This window comes from Aquarana catesbeiana, linkage group LG02, assembly GCF_042186555.1.
Source record: "Aquarana catesbeiana isolate 2022-GZ linkage group LG02, ASM4218655v1, whole genome shotgun sequence".
NCBI lineage: Eukaryota > Metazoa > Chordata > Amphibia > Anura > Ranidae > Aquarana > Aquarana catesbeiana.
This window is the reverse complement of record NC_133325.1, coordinates 758,056,066-758,075,394: the sequence shown is the minus strand read 5'-3', so window position 1 is coordinate 758,075,394 and position 19,329 is coordinate 758,056,066. Positions and strand designations below refer to the sequence as shown.

The 19,329-nt window shown below is 44.8% G+C and overlaps 1 protein-coding gene across 1 annotated transcript; it reads left to right on the top strand.

Moving 5' to 3' along the window:
- Nucleotides 1–16,753: 16,753 nt before the first annotated feature.
- On the top strand, nucleotides 16,754–17,464 carry CLDN14 (claudin 14). Its single transcript, XM_073618062.1, has one exon. The coding sequence runs from the start codon at nucleotides 16,754–16,756 to the stop codon at nucleotides 17,462–17,464; it is 711 nt and encodes a 236-aa protein (XP_073474163.1).
- The last annotated feature ends 1,865 nt before the right edge of the window (nucleotides 17,465–19,329 follow it).

The following is a 19,329-nucleotide window of genomic DNA, read 5'->3' as shown; positions in this document are numbered from 1 at the left end:
AATTTTAAATAAAAATCCGGCATGGGTTCCCCCTCCAAGAGCATACCAGGCCCTTGGGTCTGGTATGGACCTTGAGGGGAAGCCCCTACGCCGAAAAAGCGGCGTGGGGGGTCCCCCAATCCATACCAGACCCTTATCCGAGCACGCAGCCCGGCCGGACAGGAATGGGGGTGGGGGAGGAACCAGCGCCCCCCCCATCCTGAACCGTACCAGGCCGCATGCCCTCAACATGGGGGGTTGGTGCCTTGGGGAAGGGGGGCGCGCTGCGGCCCCCCCCACCCCAAAGCACCTTGTCCCCATGTTGATGAGGACAAGGGCCTCTTCCCGACAACCCTGGCCGTTGGTTGTCGGGGTCTGTGGGCTTATCGGAATCCGGGAGCCCCCTTTAATAAGAGGGCCCCCAGATCCCGGCCCCCCACCCTATGTGAATGAGTATGGGGTACATCGAACCCCTACCCATTCACCTAGGGAAAGTGTCAATTTAAAAAAAAACACTACACAGATTTTTAAAGTAATTTATTAGACAGCTCCGGGGGTCTTCTTCCGACTTCGGGGTCTCTCCGGTTCTTCTCTGCGCTCTCCGGGTCTTCTGCCGGGCTCCTCCGCTATTTTCTGCTCTTTTGCCGCTCTTTTGCTATAGCGGAGGAGCCCGGTCTGCTGCCTTCTTCTCTTCGGGGGTCTCTCCGGTTCTTCTCCGCGCTCTCCGGATCTTCTGCCGGGCTCCTCCGCTATCTTCTGCTCTTTTGCCGCTCTTTTGCTATAGCGAAGGAGCCCGGTCTTCAATCTTCTGCCTTCTGCCCTCTTCTCCTGATGTTGACACGACGCTCTCTGGGGCTGGAATGCACTCTGAGCGCTCCGCTCTGACTTTATATAGGTGGTGACCACGCCCCCTTATGCCGTCACAGTCCCTGGGCATGCGGGGACTGTGACGTTTTAGTGCATAAGGGGGCGTGGTCATTGGGTGATGACCACGCCCCCTTATGCAGTCATAGTCCCAGCATGCCCAGGGACTGTGACGGCATAAGGGGGCGGGGTCACCGCCTATATAAGTCAGAGCGGAGCGCACAGAGAGCATTCTAGCCGGAGAGAGCGTCGTGTCAACATCAGAAGAAGAGGAGAGGGCAGAAGACGGAAGACCGGGCTCCTCCGCTTTAGCAAAAGAGCGGCAGAAGAGAGCGGAGGAGCCCGGAGGAAGATCCGGAGAGCGTGGAGAAGAACCGGAGAGACCCCCGAAGTCGGAAGAAGACCCCCGGAGCTGTCTAATAAAATACTTTAAAAATCTATGTAGTGTTTTTTTTTAAATTGACACTTTTTCCCTAGGTGAATGGGTAGGGGTACGATGTACCCCATACTCATTCACATAGGGTGGGGGGCTGGGATCTGGGGGCCCCCTTATTAAAGGGGGCTCCCGGATTCTGATAAGCCCTCCGCCCGCAGACCCCAACAACCAACGGCCAGGGTTGTCGGGAAGAGGCCCTTGTCCTCATCAACATGGGGACAAGGTGCTTTGGGGGGGGGAGCCGCAACGCGCCCCCTCCACCAAGGCACCAACCCCCCATGTTGAGGGCATGCGGCCTGGTACGATTCAGGAGGGGGGGGGGCGCTCTGGTCCCCACTCCCATTCCTGTCCGGCCGGGCTGCGTGCTCGGATAAGGGTCTGGTATGGATTGGGGGGGACCCCCCACGCCGTTTTTTCGGCGTAGGGGGTTCCCCTCAAGGTCCATACCAGACCCAAGGGCCTGGTATGCCCCTGGAGGGGGAACCCATGCCGGTTTTTTATTTAAAATTTGGCGCAGAGTTCCCCCTAAAGATTCATACCAAACACAGTGGCGGGGATCCAAGTCGGATCCCCGTTCATTGAAAGTCGGACACATGTCGCAGGGCAAAGTCGGATCCACAAGTCGCGTTGAAGTTGCGTTGAAGTTGCGTTGAAGTCGCGTTGCAAAGTCGCGTTGAAGTCGTGTTGCCCCTGTGTGAATCGAGCCTGAAACTTTGAATGTGATGTTACTCATTATGATGAGTGACCTTGTGTTTACTTGTTTTTGGCCGTCATTTGATTTATATGCCTGGAATCTGGATCTCTATACCTCTCTATACCTCCATTGGATGTTCAATTCCCTTGGGTTCTATGCATTTTAGTTTTTTCTACTTATATTGAGATTTATTTTCCAAACATTTTGGGGTGTGTTAGTCCCTCAACCGCATTGTATAGCCTTTACTGTCGGACTGATTATTGTTATTTATATATATATATATACAGTATCTCACAAAAGTGAGTACACCCCTCACATTTTTTGTAAATATTTTATTCTATCTTTTCATGTGACAACACTGAAGAAATTACACTTTGCTACAATGTAAAGTGAGTGTACAGCTTGTAGAAGGGCCCTTTCAGACGTGCGGATCCCTATCCAGCCATCCGCTTGCTCAGCAGGAATCGATCCATTGATCCCTGCTGACCCGGCAGATGAAAAGTCCATCTCTGCACCAGGGGCGGATCCAGAGTCTAGTCTCGGGAGGGGCACTGCCAGAAAATAAGGTGTACCTGTACGCCATTTTGTGCAATAGCCAGCAAAGGCACGCGTGCTGATTGGCCAGAGGGGGAGCCAATCAGCGAGTCCGGCGGAAGTGATATCCGCCGGCCACCTGCAATCGCTCCCCACGGGGATAGAACAGCGGTCTGCTGATCTAAACAAGGTAGACCGCCATTCTGTCAGAGATGAACAAAGTGATCTTGTGTTCCTGCTAACCAGGAACACGGATCACTCTGTTCATGTAGTGAGTCCATCTCCACACAGTTAGCAAGCACCCCCTAGGGACACAGTTAACCCTTTGATCACCCCTGATGTTAACCCTTCCCAACCAGTGTCATTAGTACAGTGACAGTGCATATTTTTAGCATTGAGCACTGTATTAGTGTCATTGGTCCCCAAAAAGTGTCAAAAGTGTCAGATAGGTGTCCAATCTGTCCGCCACAATGTTGTAGTCCCGCTAAAAAAAAAAAAAAATCACTGATTGCCACCACCATTACTAGGAAAAATAAATAAAAATGCCGTAAATCTTTCCCCTATTTTGTAGATGCGATAACTTTTGTGCAAACCAATCAATATACATTTATTGGGATTTTTTACCTAACATATGTAGCAGAATACATATTGGCCTAAATTGAGGAAGGCATTTTTTTTTTTTATAGGAAAAATGTAAAAATATTGTTTTTTTTTTCAAAATTGTCAGTTTGCTTATATCACAAAAAATAAAATATCACCAAAAGAAAGTGCTATTAGTGGAAAAAAAAGGACATCAATTTTACTTGGGTACAGTGTGGCAGGACCGCGCAATTGTCAGTCAGTTACAGTAACGCAATGCAGTATCGCAAAAAATGGCCTGTTCATGAGTGGGGGGGTAAAACTTTCTGGAGCTGAAGGGGTTTAGATTGAACAAGACTAAAAGGGCAGCATTTGCTTTCCATAAATAATGGCAGTTTTACATATTCATTAATTCTTTTACTCACTTTTTGGTGCTCTGGTGGGGGGGAGGGGCTCCCATGCAGGAGCAATGGAGAGGAGCAGGATCTGTTAGCAGGTGCAGCCGGCAGCATCAGATGACAGTGACACACAGTCACTGCTTCCTCCTGTGCTCACGCCGTGCTGTGGAGAAGATAGAGGGAGGAGGTGGGTGGAGCCAACACTCAGGGGCGGAGAACAAAGAAGGCTCCGCTATGAATGCTTGGGTTCTCCTCCTCAGCAGCGGCTCCAGCCTCCGACGTGACTGACGTCACTGGTTGCTACACGCCAGGCGGCCCAGGCGTTAGCAACCAGTGCAGGATACACTAGCCAGCAGCTCCACCCACCTCCTCTCTCCATCTTCTCCAGGTCCAGCGCAGCGAAATGATCACAGCACGGAGTCTCTCTCAGCGCCGCTGATCGGCTAATTACACTGATGTGAAAGAGAGAGACTCAGTCGGGACTGCAGTGATATTTTCGGGGGGTGCAATTGCCCCGTTGCCCCCCCCCTGGATCCGCTCTCCTCTATGGGGGGGGGGATCGGATGATTACAGACCGCCTGTCCGTTTTCATCCGATCCGCCAGACGGATGGAAAATAGGGTTTCCATCCGTCTGGATTTTGCAGAGCAGATTGGATTGGGGCAGATTGGATGTCAGCGGACATGTCACCTCTGACATCCATCGCTCCATAGAGATGTATGGAGCAACCGTTCAGATCTGCTAACAGTGTAAATTTGCTGTCCCCTCAAAATAACTCAACACACAGCCATTAATGTTTAAACTGCTGGCAGCTAAAGTGAGTCCACCCCTAAATGAAAATGTCCAAATTGGGCCCAATTAGCCATTTTCCCTCCCCTTGTGTCATGTGACTTGTTAGTGTTACAAGGTCTCAGGTGTGAATGGGGAGCAGGTGTGTTAAATTTGGTGTTATCGCTCTCACTCTCTCATACTGGTCACTGGAAAATCAACGTGGCACCTCATGGCAAAGAACTGTCCGAGCAAACCAATCAATATACGCTTATTACAATTTTTTTGTACCAAAAATATGAAGAAGAATATATATTGGCCTAAACTGATGAAGAAATAACTTTTTTTTTTTTAAATTGGGGGATATTTATCTGCTTGCCGACCAGTCGCTGCAGTTTTACTGCAGCAGAATAGCACGGGCAGGCGAATTGACTTTATGGTACGTCGCTCCTTTGGGCGGCCACTAGGGGCACTCGCGCTCTGCTCGCCCCCGGAGCCTCGATGACCGCTGGGCTCCCGCGTTCGTTCTTAACATGGCGAGAACCGGGATCTGTGTGTGTGAACACACAGATCCCGGTTCTCTGAGGGGAGAAGTGACAGATCATCTGTTCATAGAAAGTATGAACAGCGATCTGTCATCTCCCCTAGTCAGTCCCCTCCCCCCTTCAGTTAGAACACACACTAGGGAACACAATTAACCCCTTGATCGCCCACTAGTGTTAACCCCTTCCCTGCCAGTGACATTTATACAGTAATCAATGCATTTTTTATAGCACGGATCGCTGTATAAATGCCAATGGTCCCAAAAATGTGCCAAAATTGTCCGATGTGTCCGCCATAATGTCGCAATCATGATAAAAATTGCAGATTGCTGCCTTTACGAGTAAAAAAAAAATAATAATAAACATGCTATAAATCTATCCCCTATTTTGTAGACGCTATAACTTTTTTTTATAACAATCAATATACGCTTATTGCGATTTTTATTACCAAAAAATAAGAATACATATTGGCCTAAAGTGAGAAAAAATTTGCTTTTTTTAAAAAAAAATGGGGATATTTATTATAGCAAAAAGTACAAAATATTGTGTTTTTTTCAAAATTGTCGGTCTTCTTTTGTTTATAGCGCTAAAAATAAAAACTGCAGAGATGATCAAATACCACCAAAAGAAAGCTCTATTTGTGGGGAAAAAAGGACGTCAATTTTGTTTGGGTGCAACGCCGCACGACCGCGCAATTGTCAGTTAAAGTGACGCAGTGCCGAATCGCAAAAAGTGCTCTGGTCAGGAAGGGGGTACAATCTTCTGGGGCTAAAGCCGGTAAAGTAACGTAGCCCCGTATAGCAAAAAATGGCCTGGTCATGAAGGGTGGTAAACCTTCCGGAGGTCAAGTGGTTAAACAACTGTAGTATCAGGTTGTAATATAGCAAAATTGAAAAAAAGGGGTCTGAATACTTTATGAATGCACTGTATCTCTTAAGAAAGCAAAGTACAGCGTTGCATGACCGCGCAATTGTCCGTTAAAACGACGCAGTGCCAAATTGTAAAAAGTGCTCTGGTCAGGAAGGGGGTAAAATCTTCCAGGGCTGAAGTGGTTAAAAGAAACAAAAAACAAAGCTTTACAATCACTTTAAATATTTAAAGAATCAAAAAATATAAACAACAAAATCAGCAAAAATAAATAAATAAATACAAATGAATAGCTAAGGGAAGAAGGGGGGCGGGGTGGAGGAGGAATCATTAAAGAGGAGTTCCACCCAGGGGGTCCAGTAAAAAAAAAAAAAAAAAAAAATTAAAAGTCAGCAGCTACAAATACTGCAGCTACTGACTTTTAATTGGACATTTACCTGTCCCAGGGTCCAGCGATGCGGGGGATCGAAGCCCCGCTCGTCTCCCCCTCCGTTCAGCGGTGCCGGCATTGCAACTGTGGGCGCCGGGCTGTGGCTTCACAGCCTGGCACCCACTGCGCATGCGCGAGCGGCGCCGCGCGCCGTGATTGGCCGCTCAGTCACCTGGGACCTGTAATGGGTCCCAGATGATTGACAGGAGGGAGGGAGCAGAGCCGAGCCCTTCCTGTGCCGAGGGGGAAGTGATGTCACCAGCCCAGGCACTGGAAGGGGCAGACTACGAGGGACCCCCTAGCAACAGGCATTTAGAGGTGAGTTAAAAAAAATATATATATCCAAATGTTTTTTTGTTTCTTTTTTTAGGATTTTTCATGTATTTTTGTTTTTTTGGGTGGGACCCCACTTTAAGAGCTAATTAGGGTAAACTTTTTTTTTTACTTGTGAGGTTGCTTAAACTGACCTTGCCTTGTATGTAGACCAAAGGTCACTCTTTTGACTCGCAGACAAATGGAATAGAGTAAATTAGATGTACAAATGTTACTTTGTATATCTTTTTTATGCTTCTAAATAGTGTTTATAAGTAGTCTGTTTTTTGACAGCAGCAGTTGTAATAGCTATTGGATAAAACAGAAACCGTTCAAAATTGTAACCTACGATGGCTGATTTTTCGAAAGGCAAGGGAATCGGCCCCAGAGTTTAGTGAAAGTGGTGAAGTTGCACTTTGTCAAGAATAATACCCAGTCACTTGTAAAGAAAAAAAAAACTGCATTTTTTGCTTGCACGTGATTGGAAGTCTGCAGAGCTTCACCTCATTCACTAAAGGTCCGGGGAGAATTCCATTGAAAACTGCAAATATCCCCTGCAAAGTGAACAGTCTATTTGCCTTTAGTAAATCAGCCCCATAGGTTGCAATCTGCAATAGCACAGAATGTCAGAAAACCCATCTATAATCTACAAGGAAGTGTTCCAGTACGTAAAATATATAAGGCAATTAACCTGTGAAACAGCATACAGTGAAAAGCGCCAAAGAGCCAAGTCATGGCTGATATCCACTTTCTACCCCAGGTGCCATTTCACTTCCCTGGGAGATTGCTTACAAGAGCCGTACAATCTGAGTAGACCCAGGCCACATATTACTGTAAAGTTTAATGACTCTTTCCCAGAGCTGTTCAAACTTTCTCAGGATGTATATTCTGCTACTACACAATGCGCTGACATTCTGAGATCATTTTTTTTTTTAAAGAGTGTTTTCTTGGAAAGGTTATATTTCGCAGTTATTTATACATCTGAGTAAATAAAGAATATTATTTTGTTCTCTCCTTCGTAGGGGACAGGTTTTAACGCAAACAGTTCCCCTGTTCACAAGCCACCGAAGTGTAATTTTACCTTTCAGGAACAAAAGCAATATAAACAAGAGGCAAAGATTTACCTATTTCAAGGTGGGTTTCTTCTATCTGAAAGAAATGCTCATTGCCATCTGAGTTCCAGTCTTCCATTTTTCATTTAACCGCTTCAGCCCGGGATGATTTTACCCCCTTCCTGACCAGAGCACTTTTAGGCGATTCGGCACTGCGTCGCTTGCACTGACAATTGCGCGGTCGTGCGACGCTGTACCCAAACAAAATTGACGTCCTTTTTTTCCCACAAATAGAGCTTTTTTTTAGTGGTATTTTTATTTTTTGCGCTATAAACAAAAAAAGAGCGACAATTTTGAAAAAACTCAATATTTTTTACTTTTTGCTATACTAAATATCCCCCAAAAATATATTTAACTGCTTGCCGACCGCCGGCCGTCAATTGACGGCCAGGCGGCGCAGCTCTCGTGGCGGGCGGGTGTCATATGATGTCCTCGCTTTCCTAGGCCACCAGGGGGCCCGCCGTGTTACTAGGCACCCGGTGCGCGTGCCCGGCGGCCGCGATGTCCGATTACCGGTAACACAGCAGGACCGTGGATCTGTGTGTGTAAACACACAGATCCACGGTCCTGTCAGAGGAGAGGAGACCGATGGTGTGTTCCCAGTACAGAGTAACACCGATCGGTCTCCTCCCCTAGTGAGTCCCCGCCCCCTACAGTTAGAATCACTCCCTAGCAACACAGTTAACCCCTCGATCACCACCTAGTGTTAACCCCTTCCCTGCCAGTCACATTTATACAGTAATCAATGCATTTTTATAGCACGGATCGCTGTATAAATGTGAATGGTCCCAAATATGTGTCAAAAGTGTCCAATGTGTCCGCCGCAATATCGCAGTCACGATAAAAATCGCAGATCGCCGCCATTACTAGTAAAAAAAAAAAAAAATGTTATAAATCTATCCCCTATTTTGTAGACGCTATAACTTTTGCGCAAACCAATCAATATTCGCTTATTGCGATTTTTTTAACCAAAAATATGTACAAGAATACATATCGGCCTAAACTGAGAAAAAATTTGTTTTAAAGAAAAAAAAATTGGATATTTATTATCGCAAAAGGTAAAAATTATTGTGTTTTTTTTAAAACTTGTCACTCTTCTTTTGTTTATAGCGCAAAAAATAAAAACCGCAGAGGTGATCAAATACCACTAAAAGAAAGCTCTATTTGTGGGGAAAAAATGATAACAATTTCATTTGGGTACAGTGTTATATGACCGCGCAATTGTCATTCAAAATGCGACAGCGCTGAAAGCTGAAAAATGGCTTGGGCAGGAAGGGGGCGAAAATGCCCGGTATTGAGGTGGTTAAAAAATTTTTTTCCTCAGTTTAGGCTGATATATATTCTTCTACATATTTTTGGTAAAAAAAAATCACAATAAGTGTATATTGATTGGTTTGCGCAAACTACAAAATAGGGGATAGTTTTGTGGCATTTTTATTAATAATTTTTTTTTTTACTAGTAATGGCAGCGATTTGCGATTTTTATCAGGACTGCGACATTATGGCGGACACGTCGGACAATTTTGACACATTTTTGGGACCATTAGCATTTTTACAGCGATCAGTGCTATAAAAATGCATTGATTACTGTAAAAATGTCACTGGCAGTGAAGGTGAAGATTGCCCCTAGTGAAGGTTAACCACTAGGGGCAATCAAGGGGTTAATGTGTTCCCTCGTGTGTTCTAACTGAAGGGGGGAGGGGACTGTGTAGGGGAGATGACAGATCGCTGTTCATACTCTGTATGAACAGGCAATCTATCTGTTTACACGCACAGATCCCGGTTCTCCGTGTGCCCCAATCGATCGCGGGAGCCCGGCGGGCACTCGCGTCGGCTCTGTGGGCGAGCAGGGGGCGCGCGCCCCTAGTGGCCAAATCTAGAAGTGGCGTAACATGATGGCGATTTGCGCAGCTGAGCCATGTTGCCACAGTACAACTGCGGCGGCTGGTCGATAAGCGGTTAAAGCAAACCTTATTCAAATTTTGGTGACTCAAACTGAGTGCATGATGGGCAAAGCAACAGGTTCACTCAAACCTCAGTTGAGCCTTCGGTGGTTTGAATCAGCAAAAAACATTCCATGTGCAATAAAACGGAAAGGGTCATACAGTTCATTTACTTTAATCATAGGCATGCACGGGGGGGTGTCTAATCACTCTGTGCAGTGCCAATTTCCCCTACTGCCCAGGCTTCCCTCTGTGTTGCGCCCCCCCCCCCCCCGGAGTGCTACTGGTTTCTTCCCCCTGGCTGTTAAAGGGAATGTTTCAGGATGAAAGGATGAAAAGCAGGGGAAAGGGCTAGCCCATGGGTGCTCAACCTGTGGCCCTCCAGATGTTGCGGAACTACAAGTCCAATGAGACATTGCAAGCTGCGGACAGTTACAACCATGAATCCCAAAGGCAGAGGCATGATGGGATTTCCCCAACAGCTAGAGGGCCACAGGTTGAGCAACAATGGACTAGTCAATATGTCATTTACTGTTTCTTTCCTTTTCTAAATGAACGCAGTGAACACACTCGCTCTCTGTGTTCATTCATAGCTTAAGCATATTAAACTGTGATTACTATGCTTCAATTTGTGAATGAACAGGAATCGGATCAGCACAGAGCTCCTCCCATTCATTCCCTGTGCAGTGGAGTGCAGCTGAGGCTGCAGAGAAAGGGGCGTGTGTTTGAGCTTTGGGGTGCACACCCTAATACAATGGGCTACACACACCTATGACTTTAGTAAGCAGCAACAGCCTGATTAGAAAAAGCCTATCCCATAGCTCCCAACTGTCCCTGATTTCGAGGGACTGTCCCTGATTTAGCACAAAGTCCCTCTGTCCCTCTTTCCTCCTCATTTGTCCCTCATTTTGGTCTGATCTATATAGTTGTATATAAAATGCACTTTTTATCTTTCAAAAAGTGTTTCCCAGCGCTAAACTTTTCATCCAAATTCTAAATGGCTGCATTTGTAAATGTTAAAAGCCAATATAAAGGAATAATAGTGGTAAAAAAAGCCCTTGTGGATTTAATTACCATTTTTTTTTTGGTTAATTCTCCTTTAAGAGGGTGTGGCAGGGGGCGTGTCCTATGCCTGCATATGTTTACTAGTAGGTTTTCCTCATTCCCATCTCAAAATGTTGGGAGGTATGCTATCCCCTGCCAGCACGCTGCACAAAAGGACCCTTGCTCTTTGTGGGGAAGCAGTGGTCTCTCTGCAGAGGTCTGACATGCCCTCTGTAGAGTCAGACCTATGGATCTGCAACCAGAAAAGCTCCTGCTCCCTGCTGATTGGAGAGCTCTAGCAGGGGGCATTGGAGACCTCTGCAGAGAGACGGCTGCTTCCTTACGGAGAGCAAGGATTGTTTAAAGGGGTATGTTGTCAGAGAACAGGATTTTGTATTCTGAAGAAAACAAAGAGCAAGACAACTTTTGTTTTAATACACCTGGAATTTATTTAGCTGATAACTGAAAGTTAAATTGGGCATCAAATGGATTGCCAGCAGCACATACTTGTCTTTTGCTCCCCCCGGTTCCATTCAGCCGCCTGCAGTGAATAGAACCCTCTGTGTATTCTATAGTATGACTTGCTGGAGTCATAGCTTACAGATTGCTATGAAGTCCCCAATGAAAGCACTGGGTAAATCACATGCTCCTCCATACCTACATGTACTGCATAACATTGAATGGCGGAAGTGACGTCGAACGTCACTTCCGCCCAATGGTCTTAGAGAGGAATTTTTTTTTTTGCAAAAAAATTCACATTTAATTTTTTTTGCAAAAAAAAAAGAAAAAAATTACATTTAATTTTTATTTTTATTGCATTTAAGTGTAAATGTGGGATCTGAGGTTTTTTTGACCCCAGATCTCACGTTTAAGAGGACCTGTCATGCTTTTTTTCTATTACAAGTGATGTTTACATTCCTTGTAAAAGTGACACATTTTTTTTTTAAAGGACAGTGTAAAAATAAAAAAATAAAAAGTAAAATAAATAAGAAAAAAAATCAAAAATCAAAAGTGCCCCGTCTCGCTGAGCTCGCACGCAGAAGCAAACGCAAACGTAAGTCGTGCCCGCATATGAAAACGGTGTTCAAATCACACATGTGAGGTATCACCACGATCGCTAGAGCGAGAGCAATAATTCTAGCACTAGTCCTCCTCTGTAACTCTAAACTGGTAACCTGTAGAAATTTTTAAACGTCACCTACGGAGATTTTTAAGGGTCAAGGTTTGTCGCCATTCCACGAGCGGGCGTAATTTTGATGCGTGACATATTGGGTATCAATTTACTCAGCGTAACATTATATTTCACAATATAAAAAAAAATTGGGCTAACTTTACTGTTGTCTTATTTTTTAAGTCAAACAAGTATATTTTTTTCCAAAAAAATTGAGCTTGTAAGACGGCTGCGCAAATACGGTGTGATATAAAGTATTGCAACGACCGCCATTTTATTCTCTAGGGTGTCTGAAAAAAAATATATAATGTTTGAGGGTTCTAAGTACCAAAAAAAAAACTGATTTTAACTTGTAAACAATAAATGTCAAAAAGAGGCTCAGTTCTTAAGTCGTTAAAAACTGTTATTCCCCTTTAAAACTGTTTGCGGGGCAATTTATAAACAGTGCCGGGACAAGGTCATTCATAGCCTAGGGTGAACATGCCAAACTGTGCCCCTCCCTTAAGTTGTATGAGCATCACATGTCAGCAAAAATGCCCTCCACCCCCCCAAAAAAAATTGAGCACTAATCTGCATGCTTACCCCCCAAGTATAAATTCCCAATCCTCCCAGTACAAATCACCCATCCAAGCAAATATCCCCCCCGATCCCCCCTCCTGGCAGAAATCCCCCCCCCCAAAAAAAAGATGTTCCCCTCCTAGCACAAATACCCCACAATCATCCCTCCTACAAGTCCCCCCCCCCCCAATAAAAATTAAAAATTCTGCACCTATCACAAATCCCCTTCACCCCCCTCTACCATATGACCTCTTCTAACGCAAACCACCCAAATCCCTCCTCCTAGCACAGATCCTCCTCCCCAACCCCCCCAACATAAATCTCCACCAAATCACCACTCCTCGCACCCCCTCTTCAAATTTCCCTACCTAAAAAAATTCTTACCCCCTGCTGTCCCCCAAATTCCCCCTCCCAACACAAATCCCCCCCTGGTTATAAACACAAGAGAAAGGTGTAAAACGAAATTGTAAACATGAAAAAAGCATTGTATATATAAAATGTCATGGCACATAAATTGATAAAGTAACCAAACCATTAGTTAGAAATTGCAAATACTAATCCCATCCTTAGCAACTGACCCTGAACTCAGGTCATGTCCCACGTAACACAAACTTTCTAAATTTAGAAACATAAGATTTAGCCTTGAAGCCAGATGACAAAAATAGCACACTAATGGTTTCTAAAAATAGTTGGGATCATTAGGAAAATGAATATTTTAACTCTCATTAACATGGGAGAGTATTACTTGTGACCCCGTATTTGTAATCGGTTATCTCGTTTAATAGACGACCTTGAAATCCAGATAGAGGGACACAGCACTTTTTCTTTTAGTCTTTACTAATTCAAAATTGTTATGTTAACCTGTGAAATAAAATAACTCCTTATTTCGAATAAAAAGATACATTTTTTATTCTGGATTCCCTCTATGGCATTATAAAAACTCTTCCTTTTAGCTTAACAAACATTTTATTGTGTTCTGGTGCATTTCTGTGTGCTTTTTAATATTTATTGCATTTTGCTTTTTTTGTTTAAATATATCTTTAAAGTGGAGGGCCACCCTAAAAAAAAAAAAAAAAAAAAAATGCCATAAAAATGTTCCTAAAAATTTGAGGGAAAAAAGCCACAAGGCTCGACTGTCTGTTTCCCTTAGTTGGAATGGCAGTGCCGGGACCCGAGAGCCGAGGGACGGGTCGGCCTCGGGCGGCCGACATCGCGGGCACCCTGGACAGGTAAGTGTACTTATTAAAAGTCAGCAGCAGTGTTTGTAGCTGCTGACTTTAAAAAAAAAAATGTTTCCTGGCTGGCCCACCGCTTTAAGTATAGTTATGAATTCACTGGGCCTTAATATGCTATGTAGTGACAAATGAATCAATGCTAAAACCAGGCAAATTATCAAATCTTTTTGCATATATCTGAACAAGCTTAGGCAAAATTGCGAAATCTGCAGAGAATGATATGAATCCTAATGGGGTAATCCTCAGCATATTGGATGGATCAGCTCTAAGTAAATGGAAGGGTTTTATTTTTCTTATTGTTCTACAGCATTCACGTGTTGAGGTTGTGCTCAAGGGTTACAAAATGGCAGAACTGATAGTGAGAGCTAAGCGGACAGTGTGCACTTTCACATGCTTACACAAGTATAATTATTTATCATATAAACCCTTTAAATAACTTTCAGGTCTCAGGGAACCCCTGCTAATAATTATTATATCTACAGATCAGTGGCATAGCGTGGGTTGTCAGCACCCGGGGCAAGGCAAGTCATTTGCGCCCCCTAACCTGTGGACTTTAAGCACCTAAAAATGGGGGCCCAGGGACTGCTCTGCTGCAGCATACGTGCTGTGGCTGTCGAAACGCAAAGGGTTCTTCCACTCACAGCCTGAGCCTCTGATTGGCTGCCTGCAGTCTTTTATTGTTGGCTAGATCTGAGATATCTCTTTGACTACAGTTGTCAAAGAGATATCTTCTCATTGTCAACCAATATTAAAAGGCTGTGGGTAGCCAATCAGATGCTCAGGTTGTATATAAGAAGGAGCACTTATATAAAGTAGAGCAGGCAGCCAATCATAACCCTGACTTAAGGGCTGTGCATAATATTTAGTGCTAGACATGCTACAGGAGACAGTCAGAGGCTGCAGACATGATAACAGGAGATGGTCAGAGACTGCAGACATACTAAAAGAGACAGTGAAAGACTGCAGACATACTATAGGCAGGGCTATTTTTCTCAGATAATGGGTGCAGGAACTTAACCATGCCACCACCGCCTAACAGTGGGAGAGTCTTAATGGGGCATTGGTAAATACCATTTGTGCATTCTGCACAGAGTGCAGAGTTCAGGAGTGTGCTATGCAGAGAGAACAGAGTTCAGGAATGCATATCTCACAGGACAGTTTACAACCCCCCTTCTAGTACAAAGCTCTCTTCCCACTCCCAAGTCTTCTCTTTGCCACCTACATAGTATCAGAGAGAGGGGCTGCTACAGAAAAGCAACTGTAACTTACAGTAGGAGTGCAATGTTAGGTGGAGTGGGGGGGGGGGGCATTAGCGCAAAGAGAGGGGATAGGAGATGACATTGGTGTTAAGTTAATTGGGCATTGGTGCTAAATGGGGGGCAATGTCCTAATTTTTAACTTGGGGGAGAGTTGGAACATTGTTGCTAAGTGGGGGGAGGGGGCATTGGTGCTAAGTGGAGGGAAATGAGGGACATTTGGGATAAGTGGGAGAAGAAGGGGGACATTGGGGATAAGTAGAAGAAGAAGGGGGACATTGGGGATAAGTAGAAGAAGAAGGGGGACATTGGGCATAAGTGGGGGATATATGGGAGGAGAGGATGGGACATTTGTGATAAATGGTGGGACTAGAGGGGTATTGGGAATAAGTGGGGGAGAGGAGGAACATTTTAGATAAGTGGGGGGAGAGGGGGATAAGTGGGAGGAGAGGGGTGACATTTGGGATAAGTGGGTGGAGAGTAGGGATTTTGGGGATAAGTAGGAGGAGAGGGGGGCCCTGTGATTGGGTGAATAGGGTCATGTAAGGCGGCAGGGCTGGCCTGTCCTTGATGCTCCTAGAGTCCCGCCTCCGCCAGCACCACCCATCCCTTTCCACAATGCATCCCCATCCACACCCAGAATCATCCATCCCTCTCCACAATGTATCTCCATCCACGCCCAGAATCATCCATCCCGCTCCAGGATTCTGGGCGTGGATGGGGATACATTGTGGAAAGGGATGGATGGTGCTGGGCATAGATGGGGATGCATTGTGGAAAGGAATGGATGATTTTGGGCGTGGGTGGGGATGCATTTTGGAGACTGGAGGGATGGATGGTTCTGGATGGTTGGATGGATGGTTCTGGCATCCCCATCTATGCCCAGCACCACCCATCCCTCTCCACAATGCATCCCCATCCATGCCCAAATCATCCATCCCTCTCCAGGATTCTGGGTGTGAATGGGGATACATTGTGGAGAGGGATGGATGATGCTGGGAATAGATGGGAATACATTGTGGAGAGGGATGGATGATGCTGGGCGTGGATGGGGACGCATTGTGGAAGAGGGATGTCTGATGCTGAGCATGGATGGGGACTTGGTGCGACAGCCAGTGGGCGGCCCCCAGGGGAATGTTGGTGGTCAGGCCCTGGGGGGTCCAGGCCTAAAATTTGTGTAAGGGGCCCCAAAATTTCTGATGGCTGCCCTGGTCACAAGGACCAAAAAGGTACTAACATATTCAGGAGGGACCCTGAAGAGGTGCTTGGAGCAGTAAAGCTGCCACAAGAGAATGTTTTTCAGCGATGGGGGGAAACCCCCTGTGTGGGAAGACATACCTGTGTGAAGTTTTGATATTCGTTTAAATAAAAGTCGGTAGGAAGACCCTAAAAACTATATCTGGAGTGGAGTAAACTCACTGTTTTGGCGCTACCATTGAGCTAAGAAACCCTGGTGTGTCACAATGTACAGCCCAATTTATTTTTGCGATTTGGATAGAGATGAGCTTCAATTGTGGGTCAGTTTAAAGTAAAAATTTGTCTCCCCTACAGCGTCGATCCCTGTAAATATGTCCAAGATTCCAAGAGCAGGGGGTTGCACAATTAGTTTTGTTGCCAATCTGCCTAATAAATGGCTCTGCTTGGTTTTCTGAATATGCAATAAAGGTGATGATACATAGAGACCTTCTTTTTTTTAGGTGATGCTGTGCTTTGTAAAGCAGTTGATCATCCACCACTGTTACTAAACTAACTCTAACATAACATCTAACATACTTTTACAAAGTAGCACTAAAATCATATTTCGTTTTCCTGTTTTTTCACAGCAAAAAGCTTTACTAGCAGTGCCCAGTCATTAATTTGCTAATGGAGCATTTAATAGCTCTTGTCTCACTGGCCACTTGAATAATGCATTTCAGTAATGTTTAACTTGTTGTGTTATTAGTTCAGGCACAGATGTGAACTGGCCGTCACTTTTAAGAAGAAGGGGAAGTTAGTGGTTGTGAGGAAAATCAACCCTGGTCCTGAAGTTACCATGGCAAGCATGGCAGTGCAGTTACTGGGCTTTTTCACCTGCCTTATCGGTTTTATAGGAACCATCATTTCCACAGTGCTTCCTCACTGGTGGCGGACTGCACACGTTGGCACCAACATCATCACGGCTGTGGCATACATGAAGGGCCTTTGGATGGAATGCGTTTGGCACAGTACGGGAATTTACCAGTGCCAGGTCCACCAGTCTCAGCTGGCCCTTCCTCGAGATCTTCAGATTGCCAGGGGTATGATGGTCACGTCTTGTGTCCTTTCACTACTGGCCTGTGTGGTCTCTGTATTTGGCATGAAGTGCACTCAATGTGCCAAAGGATCGTCTGCCAAGAAGATGATCTCGGTCCTTGGTGGAGTCCTCTTCCTCCTGGCTGGCTTTACATGCCTGATTCCAGTGGCCTGGTGTACCAATGACGTGGTCAATGACTTTTACAACCCAGCTCTTCCCTATGGTATGAAGTTTGAGATTGGACAAGCTCTTTATGTTGGCTTTATCTCAGCAGGTTTGACTATAATTGGAGGAATCATGCTGCTGTTTACGTCTTGTAAAAAGTCTGTTGTGCAAGTGCCATATCTCCATCCATCACATCACCTACAGAGGGCACCTATGAGCAAGCCAGCACCAGTCCACAAAAGTAGCCATGCCACGTCCTGGTCCTCTGCCTCGCGTCATGGCTACCAAATCAATGACTTTGTCTGAGTGGCCAAAACTCCCTTAGCTCCCCTCAAATGAGCACAGACTATTATATTCTTATTAACTCAAGAGTTTATTTAAGACTATATAATGTTTACTGTATTGCTGGGATGACTAAGTGGAGAGTAAGAAAGACTTGTAAATATGTAACTTTGTACGTTTCATGGTTTTTGTTTTATTTATTATACAGTGATGCACATAGGACAGAATGATGTTCATTGATGGGCATATCTTTATCTGTTATTTGTATGTTGGATTTAAAAAATAAATGACAATAGAGAAAACCATATAATAATAATAATCTTACATTTTGTGTATAATGTATAATGAATATTCAACAGATATACATCAAAAGATACACTGTGTATACATACTGTATATAAGATCAAAAATGAAGATCTAGTTTGATTTTTACTAAATTCTTTTATAATGGTTTATATAGTTGTATTCTTATAACTGTATAAGCTTAAAGCATGTGATAATAATATTCCTATATTATTACATGCCTTATACGCTATGTTACCAAAAGTATTGGGACACCTGCCTTTACACACACATGAACTTTAATGCCACCCCAGTCTTAGTCCGTAGGGTTCAGTATTGAGTTGGCCCACCCTTTGCAGCTATAACAGCCTTAGCTCTTCTGGGAAGTCTTCCACAAGGTTTAGGAGTGTGTCTATGGGAATGTTTGATCATTCTTCCAGAAGTGCATTTGTGAGGTCAGACACTGATGTTGGACAAAAAGGCCTGGCTCACAGTCTCCACTCTAATTCACCCCAAAGGTGTTCTATCGGGTTGAGGTCAGTCATGTTGGAACAGGAAGGGGCCATCCCCAAACTGTTCAAACAAAGTTGGGAGCATTTAATTGTTCAAAATGTCTTGGTATGCTGACGCCCTTAAGAGTTACCTTGACTGGAACTAGGGGGCCAAGACCAACCCCTAAAAAATAACCCCACACTATAATCCCCCCTCTACCAAAATGATCTGGATCAGTGCACAGGTCACGACTTTGTGCAGGACAGTCAAGTTCCTCCACCCCAAACTCATTCATCCATGTCTTTATGGACCCTGCATTGGGCACTGATCCAAATCATTTTGGTGGAGGGGGGGATTATGGTGTGGGGTTATTTCCAGTCAAGGGAACTGTTAAGGGCGTCAGCATACCAAGACATTTTGGACAATTTCATGCTCCCAACTTTGTTTGAAGAGTTTGGGGATGGACCCTTCCTGTTCCAACATGACTGACCTCAACTGGATAGAACACTTTTGGGATGAATTAGAGAAGAGACTGCGAGCCAGGCCTTCTCATCCAATATGAGCTACCTCACAAATGCTCTTCTGGAAGAATGGTCAAACATTCCCATAGACACACTCCTAAACCTTGTGGACTTCCCAGAAGAGTTGAAGCTGTTATAGCTGCAAAGGGTGGGCCAACTCAATATTGAACCCTATGGACTAAGACTGGGATGTCATTAAAGTTCATGTGCGTGTAAAGGTTTCCCAATACTTTTGGTAATATTGTGTATTTAGAGAAGCAGCAACAGACTAAAGAGGTGATCTATCCTTTCATTCTGCTTTCCCCTTCTTTTAACATGTTCCTTGCCAATGCATTTGCATGCAACACACCTTATTGGCTCCCAGTGCTGCCAATCCCTCTCCCAATCTGAGCTCTGCTGTATAGTACAGGGGACTGCAAGAGGCTGATACCAGGTATAGTTCAGGTACTACCAATTGCATTTAAAAATATATTTAATGTTGTCATAAATGATAAGTGCATTTAAAACAAAGGGCACTTATGCTTTTTGCCCCCATCCTCTTTCCCTGACCTAACCTAGCCTCCCACCCAGAAGCATACTTCAATCCATTGGCCA